The 11,142-nt window shown below is 46.6% G+C and overlaps 1 protein-coding gene across 1 annotated transcript in view; it reads right to left on the bottom strand.

The window, feature by feature from the left end:
• Positions 1-9,678: 9,678 nt before the first annotated feature.
• The window catches only part of LOC149453179 (uncharacterized), a 63,495-nt gene continuing 62,031 nt past the window's right edge, over positions 9,679-11,142 (bottom strand). Inside the window, 1 exon segment of the mRNA XM_089688607.1 lies at positions 9,679-11,142. Within this exon segment, the coding sequence (XP_089544733.1) occupies positions 10,732-11,142 (411 nt within the window). The 3' untranslated portion in view covers positions 9,679-10,731.

The following is an 11,142-nucleotide window of genomic DNA, read 5'->3' as shown; positions in this document are numbered from 1 at the left end:
CACCTGATATCAGTCACCACCTTGTGGACCATGAGGGGATTTTTTACTTGGCTAGGTCAGGTGATTGCACCGTAGTCGCGCTCTTGCAGTAGAGTTCTCTCCAGATTTACAATCGACTCGAACAACTCTGCCGGCCAGTGTCATCAGTTTAGTGACCGTGTCTAGTATAGTGATCACTGTATTCGTGACCCTGGCGATTTCAGTGGCAGTTAGTTCCTGTCAGTGGCAGTTAGTCAAACAAATACACAAAAATCATTATTTATTTCAGGTACTTGTATAGCGCCATCAATTTATGCAGTGCTTTACATATATATTGTACATTCACATCAGTCCCTGCCCCCGAGGAGTGTACAATCTAAGGTCCCTAACTCACATTCATACATATATTAGGGCTGATTTAGACAGAAGCCAATTATCCTCCCAGCATGTCTTTGGAGTGTGGGAGGAAACCGGAGTACCCAAGGAAACCCACGCAGGCACAGGGAGAACATGCTAGGCAGAAGTGCTAACCATTGAGCCACTGTGCTGCTTACATTGTAAATAATAAATAAATAACAATTGACCACTAACCTTAACCCTAAAAAAAAATTATGATGATGATGATTATTATTCATAATAATAATATTGTTAATAATAATACAATTATTAATAATAATAAAAAATAAAAAACAAAAGCTGAAAAAAATTAACATAATTTATCCCTAACCTTAACCCCCTAACTAAAAAAAAAAATTTACATTATGATGATAATTATTAATAATAATAGTAATAATAATAATACAATTTATATTATAATTATTATAAATAAAAACCCAAACCTGAAAAAATAGTAATAATAATGAACATAAGTACATAATTAACATAATCTCTAACCTTAACCCTCTAACACTAAAAAAAAATTAAATGAATTATTATGATTATTATTATAATTCATAATAATATAATTATTATTATATTAAATAAAAACCCAAATCTAAAAAAAAAAAAACATAATTAACCCCTAACCTTAACCCCCTTACCCTAAAAAAAATTAAATAAATGATGATGATTATGATTATTAATAATACTATTATTATTATAAATAAAAACCCAAACCTGAAATAAATAGTAATAATAATGAACATAATTGCATATTTAACCCCTAACCTTAACCCCCTAACACTACAAAAAAATACATGAATTATTATGATTATTATTATAATTCATAATAATAATAATGCAATTATTATATTAAATAAAAAACCAAATCTAAAAAAAAAATTAACATAATTAACCCCTAACATTAACCCCCTAACCCTAAAAAAAATATGAAATTGCCGGATGCTAGAATGGGGTATAGAGGTGATCAGGACGCTGGTATGGGGTATGGAGGTGATCAGGATGGTGGTATGGGGTATGGAGGTGATCAAGACGTTGGTATGGGGTATGGAGGTGATCAGGACGCTGGTATGGGGGTGATCAGGACGCTGGTATGGGGTATGGCGGTGATCAGGACGCTGGTATGGGGTATGGCGGTGATCAGGACACTGGTATGGGGTATGGAGGTGATCAGGACGCTGGTATGGGGTATGGCGGTGATCAGGACGTTGGTATGGGGTATGGCGGTGATCAGGACGCTGGTATGGTGTATGGTGGTGATCAGGACGTGGGTATGGCGGTGATCAGGACGCTGATTATTATTATGATTCATAATAATATAATTATTATATTAAATAAAAACCCAAATTTAAAAACAAAATTAACATAATTAACCCCTAACATTAACCCCCTAACCCTAAAAAAAATATGAAATTGCCGGATGCTAGAATGGGGTATAGAGGTGATCAGGACGCTGGTATGGGGTATGGTGGTTATCAGGACACTGGTATGGGGTATGGCAATGACCAGGACGCTGGAATGGGGTATGGCGGTGATCAGGACGCTGGTATGGGGTATGGAGGTGATCAGGACGCTGGTATGGGGTATGGGGGTGATCAGGACGCTGGTATGGGGTATGGCGGTGATCAGGACGCTGGTATGGGGTATGACGGTGATCAGGATGCTGGTATGGGGTATGGCGGTGATCAGGACGCTGGTATGGGGTATGACGGTGATCAGGACGCTGGTATGGGGTATGGCGGTGATCAGGATGCTGGTATGGGGTATGGCGGTGATCAGGACGCTGGTATGGGGTATGATGGTGATCAGGACGCTGGTATGGGGTATGGCGGTGATCAGGACGCTGGTATGGGGTATGGGGGTGATCAGGACGCTGGTATGGGGTATGGAGGTGATCAGGGTGCTGGTATGGGGTATGGCGGTGATCAGGACGCTGGTATGGCGGTGATCAGGACTCTGGTAAGGGATATGGAGGTGATCAGGACGATGATATGGGGTATGGAGGTGATCAGGACGCTGGTATGGGGTATGGCGGTGATCAGGGCTCTGATTATTATTATGATTCATAATAATACAATTATTATATTAAATAAAAACCCAAATCTAAAAACAAAATTAACATAATTAACCCCTAACATTAACCCCCTAACCCTAAAAAAAATATGAAATTGCCGGATGATAGAATGGGGTATGGCGGTGATCAGGATGCTGGTATGGGGTATGGTGGTGATTAGGACGCTGGTATAGGGTATGGCGGTGACCAGGACGCTGGAATGGGGTATGGCGGTGATCAGGACGCTGGTATGGGGTATGGAGGTGATCAGGACACTGGTATAGGGTATGGCGATGACCAGGACGCTGGAATGGGGTATGGCGGTGATCAGGACGCTGGTATGGGGTATGGAGGTGATCAGGATGCTGGTATGGGGTATGGCGGTGATCAGGACGCTGGTATGGGGTATGGCGGTGATCAGGACGCTGGTATGGGGTATGGCGGGGATCAGGAAGCTGGTATGGGGGTGATCAGGACGCTGGTAGGGGGTATGGAGGTGATCAGGGAGCTGGTATGGGGTATGGCGGTGATCAGGACGCTGGTATGGCGGTGATCAGGACTCTGGTATGGGGTATGGAGGTGATCAGGACGCTGGTATGGGGTATGGAGGTGATCAGGACGCTGGTATGGGGTATGGCAGTGATCAGGACGCTGGTATGGCGGTGATCAGGACTCTGGTATGCGGTATGGAGGTGATCAGGACGCTGGTATGGTGTATGGCGGTGATCAGGGCTCTGCTATGGGGTATGGCTGTGATCAGGATGCTTGTATGGGGTATGGTGGTGATCAGGACGCTGGTATGGGGTATGGAGGTGATCAGGATGCTGGTATGGGGTATGGCGGTGATCAGGACACTGGTATGGGGTATGGCGGTGATCAGGACGCTGGTATGGGGTATGGCGGGGATCAGGAAGCTGGTATGGGGGTGATCAGGACGCTGGTAGGGGGTATGGAGGTGATCAGGGAGCTGGTATGGGGTATGGCGGTGATCAGGACGCTGGTATGGCGGTGATCAGGACTCTGGTATGGGGTATGGAGGTGATCAGGACGCTGGTATGGGGTATGGAGGTGATCAGGACGCTGGTATGGGGTATGGCAGTGATCAGGCCGCTGGTATGGCGGTGATCAGGACTCTGGTATGCGGTATGGAGGTGATCAGGACGCTGGTATGGTGTATGGCGGTGATCAGGGCTCTGCTATGGGGTATGGCTGTGATCAGGATGCTTGTATGGGGTATGACAGTGATCAGGACGCTGGTATGGGGTATGGTGGTGATCAGGACGCTGGTATGGTGTATGGTGGTGATCAGGATGCTGGTATGGTGTATGGCTGTGATCAGGACGCTGGTATGGGGTATGGTGGTGATCAGGACGCTGGTATGGAGTATGGAGGTGATCAGGACGTTGGTATGGGGTATGGAGGTGATCAGGACGCTGGTATTGGGGTATGGAGGTGATCAGGACGCTGGTATGAGGTATGGAGGTGATCAGGACGCTGGTATTGGGGTATGGAGGTGATCAGGACGCTGGTATGAGGTATGGAGGTGATCAGGACATTGGTATGAGGTATGGTGCTTCATCCCTTCTGTAGTTCTTTCTCCAGGAAGCAGTGATGTCATTCAGCCCCACCTGCAGGAGCTGGACTCTCAGACGCAATCAGCACCTACAGGCCTAGTGGACCCGCCCACATTAATTACAACTTTCTGTGGTTGATGGGATATGTAGTTTCTTTTTTACTGCAGAGAGTGAGGAGAGAATATGATGTCAATGCGGCTCCTCCCAGGCAGAGCAGATGCTTTTATCTTTTGAATTCCAGAGGCAGGGCCATGTACAGTGTTTTTGTGTAAGGGGGTGCACTAATGGGTGTTTTTTTTTGCCTATCCCGGAGTTCTTCTTTAACAGATTAAAAACCGTGCAAAATCGTTCGCATAAACGCGCAAAAAACATTTGAATTTGTTACGCTCAAGTGTGAATGCCGCCTAAAGGAGCTCAGAGTAGGAACAGTACTGGTGGAGGCTGCAGGCTGATCCCCGAGCTTCAAAGTGGTGAAAGCAAACCAATGGGAGCCGAGACATTCCCCCCAAAATACGAGGGTGATGGCAGCGACTCCTTAGATGCAGTGTCTGGTAAGGACTTAAGGAAACTCCGCACTGGACTGTGGACTTAGGATGGTTTTTTTTTTGCCAAATCCTCCTGTAGGCCTCAGTAACCCAAAAGACTCAGAATTCCTGAGTCCCTCATGTACAAGGTAGTGATAGATCACGGAAGAGACACCTATGAAGATAGTCAAATATAATTGGCGCAGTCATTGTGACAAAGACGGGACTGAGCACGGCACTGACGTTCTCTGTAATCCAACGATGATGATGATCTCCAAATCAGTGATGAAGACCATGACTGTGAAATTATGGAGCCATTAACTGCGACCATGAGGAAGAGAACCAAGATGGTGGTGATGGCAATGTTTCATGTGGTGTTTGTGGTGGCTCCATGTACCCTTAGATATCAGCCGGAACTGGACCTTCTGGACTTTCCGTTTAATAAAACAATGTATGGTGGTGCCCCTGTTTGGTCCCTTGTTGGCGTGACTTCACATTGGTAAGCAATCTATATTTGCCGATTTTGATAAAAGACAAAGAAGAGACTAATCACGGCACTGGCGTACTCTGTACGCCAACGATGATGATGATCTCCATATCACTGATTAAGAGAATGACTGTGAAATTATGGAGCCAATGACTGCAACCATGACCCCCCATGTGATGACTTTTTTGGTGACATTTTCTCTATATTGAGACATCCGGGGTCCAAAAGCTTGAGTGTGAAATTATGGAGCCAATTACTGTGACCATGAAGAGGAGAACCAAGATGGTGGTGATGGGAATGTTCTATGTTGTATTTGTGGTGGCTCCATGTACCCTTAGATATCAGCTGGAACTGAACCTTCTGGACTCTCCATTTAATACAACATGGTATGGTGGTGCCCGTTTTTTCCCTTGTTGGCGTGACTTCACATTGGTAAGCAATTTATTTGCCGATTTTGATAAAAGACAAAGACGGGACTAATCACAGCACTGACATACTCTGTAAGCCAATGATGATGACAATCTCCATATCATCGATGAAGACAATGACTGTGAAATTATGGAGCTAATAACTACGACCATCACCCCCATCTGATGATTTTTTTTTGTGACAGGTTCTCTTTATTGAGACATGCGGGGTCCAAAAGCTTGAGTGTGAAATTATGGAGCCATTCAATGCAACCATGAAGAGAAGAACCAAGATGGTGGTAATTGGAATGTTCTATGTGGTGTTTGTGGTGGCTCCATGTACCCTTAGATATTAGCTGGAACTGGACCTTCTAAACTCTCCGCCTAATAAAACATGGTATGGTGGTGCCCCTGTTTGTTGGCGTGACTTCACATTGGAAAGCAATTGATTCGCAGAGTTTGATAAGAGACAAAGCCGGGACTAATCATGGCACTGACATACTCTGTAAACCAAAGATGACTATGATCTCCAAATTACCGATGAAGACAATGACTGTGAAATTATGGAGCCACTGACTACGACCATCACCCCTATGTGATGATTTTTTTGGTGACAGGTTCTCTTTATTGAGACATGCGGGGTCCAAAAGCTTATGTGTGAAATGATGGAGCCAATTACTGCGACCGTGAGGAGTAGAACCAAGATGGCGGTGATGGGAATGTTCTATGTCAGTGGTTCTCAACCTTTCTAGCGCCGCGACCCCTTAATACAGTTCCTCATGTTGTGGTGACCCCCAACCATAAAATTATTTTCGTTGCTACTTCATAACTGTAATTTTGCAGTAGGAGGAATAGAGCCACGTCATTGGTGTCATTGGGAGGAATAGTGCCCCATCATTGGTATCAGTGGGAGGAATAGTGCCCCGTCATTGGTGTCAGTGGGAGGAATAGTGCCCCCTTCATTGGTGTCAGTGGGAGGAATAGTGCCCCGTCATTGGTGTCAGTGGGAGGAATAGTGCCCCGTCATTGGTGTCAGTGGGAGGAATAGTGCCCCGTCATTGGTGTCAGTGGGAGGAATAGTGCCCCATCATTGGTGTCAGTGGGAGGAATAGTGCCCCATCATTGGTGTCAGTGGGAGGAATAGTGCCCCATCATTGGTGTCAGTGGGAGGAATAGTGCCCCATCATTGGTGTCAGTGGGAGGAATAGTGCCCCATCATTGGTGTCAGTGGGAGGAATAGTGCCCCATCATTGGTGTCAGTGGGAGGAATAGTGCCCCGTCATTGGTGTCAGTTGGAGGAATAGTGTCCCGTCATTGGTATCAGTGGGAGGAATAGTGCCCCATCATTGGTGTCAGTGAGAGGAATAGTGCCCCGTCATTGGTGTCAGTGGGAGGAATAGTGCCTCGTCATTGGTGTCAGTGGGAGGAATAGTGCCCCGTCATTGGTATCAGTGGGAGGAATAGTGCCCCATCATTGGTGTCAGTGTGAGGAATAGTGTCCCATCATTGGTGTCAGTGGGAGGAATAGTGCCCCATCATTGGTATCAGTGGGAGGAATAGTGCCTCATCATTGGTATCAGTGGGAGGAATAGTGCCCCATCATTGGTGTCAGTGGGGGGGAATAGTGCCCCATCATTGGTATCAGTGGGAGGAATAGTGTCCCATCATTGGTATCAGTGGGAGGAATAGTGCCCGATCATTGGTATCAGTGGGGGGGAATAGTGTCCCATCATTGGTGTCAGTGGGAGGAATAGTGCCCCGTCATTGGTGTCAGTGGGAGGAATAGTGCCTCGTCATCGGTATCAGTGTGAGGAATAGTGCCCCGTCATCGGTGTCAGTGTGAGGAATAGTGCCCCATCATCGGTATCAGTGGGAGGAATAGTGCTCCATCATCGGTGTCAGTGGGAGGAATAGTGCCCCATCATCGGTGTCAGTGGGAGGAATAGTGCCCCATCATCGGTGTCAGTGTGAGGAATAGTGCCCCATCATTGCTGTCAGTGGGGGGAATAGTGCCCCATCATTGGTGTCAGTGGGAGGAGGAATAGTGCCCCATCATTAATGTCAGTGGGGGGAGGAATAGTGCCCCATCATAGGTGTCAGTGGGGGGAATAGTGCCCCATCATTGGTGTCAGTGGGGGGAATAGTGCCCCATCATAGGTGTCAGTGGGGGGAATAGTGCCCCATCATAGGTGTCAGTGGGGGGAGGAATAGTGCCCCATCCTTGGTGTCAGTGGGGGGAGGAATAGTGCCACATCCTTGGTGTCAGTGGGGGGAGGAATAGTGCCCCATCCTTGGTGTCAGTTGGGGGAGGAATAGTGCCCCATCCTTGGTGTCAGTGGGGGGAGGAATAGTGCCCCATCCTTGGTGTCAGTGGGGGGAGGAATAGTGCCCCATCCTTGGTGTCAGTGGGGGGAGGAATTGTGCCCCATCGTTGGTGTCAGTGGGGGGAGGAATCGTGCCCCATCCTTGGTGTCAGTGGGGGAGGAATAGTGCCCCATCGTTGGTGTCATTTGGGGGAGGAATAGTGCCCCATCATTGGTGTCAGTGGGAGGAATAGTGTCCCATCGTTGGTGTCAGTGGGAGGAATAGTGCCCCATCATTGGTATTAGTGACACCAATGATGGGGCACTATTCCCACTGACACCAATGATACTTACCTTGCAGACCCCTGCTCCAGCCTGGGCTCGCTCGCTCCCTCCCTCTCCCATGGTACCGACACTTACCTGTCAGATGTCTTCCTTCTCCGGCCGCTCTCCTCCTCTTCACTCGCTCGATCTTCGCGGTGCCGCTCGGCTCCTCCTCTCCAAGCTCCACCTCCTTGCCGGTGATTGGCCGCCTGTGTGCCTCTCCTGAGCTACAGTGCCGGCGGCCAATCACAGGCGAGGATTGATCTCGAGGTGTGTCCAGATGACAGGGGCGGCATGTCATCCCGCCCACACCTGGAGACGGCGGTGGCGGCGGCGGCGGCGAGGAGCGGTGTCTCGGTTCCTAAGACCATCGGAAATATGTGTTTTCCGATGGTCTTAGGCGACCCCTGTGGAAGCGTCGTTCGACCCCCAAAGGGGTCGCGACCCCCAGGTTGAGAACCGCTGTTCTATGTGGTGTTTGTGGTGGATCCATGTACCCTTATGCAGGCCATAGATGGGTCGAAAATTGGCAGATTTTTCGGCCGAAAATAAAATCGGCCGATTTTCGGATCGTTAGTGGGCTATTTCTTCAGCCGTTTTTCGGTATTTTGGCAGATTTTTTTATCGGTAAAGTTGGGAAAAAAACCGGCTGATTTTGCCGATTGGACGATTTTCGTGGCAATGATGGGCAAATCGGCCGATTTTTTACCGATAAAAAATCTGCGCATGAGCAGTGACCTGCAAGAGGAAGACAAAAAGAAGAAAAAGAAAAAGAAGAAGAAGAAAAGGATGATGATGAAGAAGAAAAGGACGATGATCATGAAGAAGATGAGGATGATGATGATGATGAAGAAGAAGAGGATGATGAAGAAGAAGAAGAGGATGGTGATGAAGAAGAAGAAGAGGATGATGATGATGATGATGAAGAGGATGATGATGATGAAGAGGATGATGATGATGATGAAGAAGAGGATGATGATGAAGAGGATGATGATGATGATGAAGAAGAGGATGATGATGAAGAAGAGGAGGAGGATGATGAAGAAGAGGAGGATGATGATGAAGAAGAAGAAGAAGAGGATGATGATGAAGAAGAAGAAAAATAAGAAGAAGTAGGATGAAAAATAAGAGGAATTCCAGTCCAGCAAAAGGTGTCCCTGCAGAGAGCTACGCTATTTCTTTGACAGTTCTTTGACAGTTCCTTGACATTTACAGCGGTTGCAACATTGTATCTATTTGTTTCCGAATAAAAACATCTGTATCCTAAATGGAAACAAATAGATACAATGTTGCAACCGCTGTAAATGTCAAGGAACTGTCAAAGAACTGTCAAAGAAATAGCGGAGCTCTCTGCAGGGACACTTTTTGCCGGCTGTAGACGGGATGAAAATCGGCCGATTTTTTTTACCATTGATGGTAACGTCGGCCGCTTGAACGACCAATTTTTCGTTTTTTAAAAGAAAAATCTGTCGTTTTTCTCCCCGTCTATGGCCTGCATTAGATACCCACTGGAACTGGACCTTCTGGATTCTCCGATGGAGGACTCTCTATGAACCGATCGCACTCCAATCACCGGTCACCAGAGATCATTATGGTCATTGCTAGAAAAGACAACTCCGGACAGAATATTGTGTAGAGCGTTCCTGTTTATTTGACAAGATCGAGAGAAGTGACTACCAAGCCGTACATGAAGGTTGAACCCAGATCAGATCTTTTATATAACAGGATTAACAAGTATGTCACATGTAATAATAATCACACATTGTCTGGACCAATGAAAAGCCGGCTACTTCAATGAACCAAAAAAGAAGCTATGACATCCGGCACCGGTGAAAGATGAATCCTGATTGGCTGCTCTGGGTTAATGCATTCTATGGTGATCTTTTTTTCCACCCAATAGGCTAGATCTATATACATATTATAGAAGAACAAAAAGAATTAGGAGGCCGGGCCCCAGTTGTCCCTTCAACTTCTACCCCCTGTGTTGCTATGATGACCCACTTGTTGCCCCATGTATTGTCATGATTGCCACTTGTTGTCCCGTGTATTGTTATATTTGCACACTTGTTGCCTCATGTAGTGTTATGAATACCCACTTGTTGCCCCATGTATTGTCATGATTGCCCTCTTGTTGCCCCGTGTATTGCTATGAATGCCCACCTGTTGCCCCATTTATTGTCATGATTGCCCACTTGTTGTCCCATGTATTGTTATATTTGCCCACTTGTTGCCTCATGTAGTGTTATGAATGCCCACTTGTTGCCCCATGTATTGTCATGATTGCCCTCTTGTTGCCCCATGTATTGCTATGAATGCCCACCTGTTGCCCCATGTATTGTCATGATTGCCCTCTGTTGCCCCATGTATTGTCATGATTGCCCTCGTTGCCCCATGTATTGTCCTGATTGCCCACTTGTTGCCCCATGTATTGTCATGAATGCCCAGTTGTTGCCCCATGATTACCCAAGTATTGCGTGGGGGGGAGCGGAATAAGTTGGCAGTAAAGTCGTGGTTTTACCACCCCCTTAAGCTTTAATGGCAGCCGGATGGGGTTGTACACATGCACTTTGTGTCTGCTGCAAAACTTTATACTGTCATTACACCTGTGATGAAAAATCTGATTGCTCTATGTGTGTTCTTAGGGGTTAGAGTGGGGGTGGGGTAAAAGTAGAGTCATGAATTTACCACCCCCCATTGCCCCGCCTAAGTTTTATTGGCAGCCGGATGCAGTTTTTTCTTAGTGAAATATTTCCTGCACTCAGACCATGAAAAAGGACGCTAACCAGTGTGAACTCTTTGGTGTGCAACAAGGTATCCTTTCTTAGTGACATACATTTCCCGCACTCTGAACACGAATAGCAATGCTCGCTTGTGTGAACTGTCTTGTGTCTCTGAAGTGACTGTTTTTGAGAAAAGGATTTCCTGCACTCAGAGCATGAGAAAGGGCGCTCACCTGTGTGAACTCTCTCGTGGTGAAGAAGGGTTTCTTTTCGTGGAAAACGTTTCCCGCACTCTGAACACGAGAAAGGTCGCTCACCCGTGTGAATTCTCTGATGTTTCAGTAGTTGTACTTTCAGAATGCAACACTTCCC

The sequence above is a fragment of the Staurois parvus genome, unplaced genomic scaffold, assembly GCF_062004578.1.
Source record: "Staurois parvus isolate SC_StPar_1 unplaced genomic scaffold, SC_StPar_1.0 ptg000449l, whole genome shotgun sequence".
NCBI lineage: Eukaryota > Metazoa > Chordata > Amphibia > Anura > Ranidae > Staurois > Staurois parvus.
This window is presented reverse-complemented; position numbering and strand designations above follow the sequence as displayed.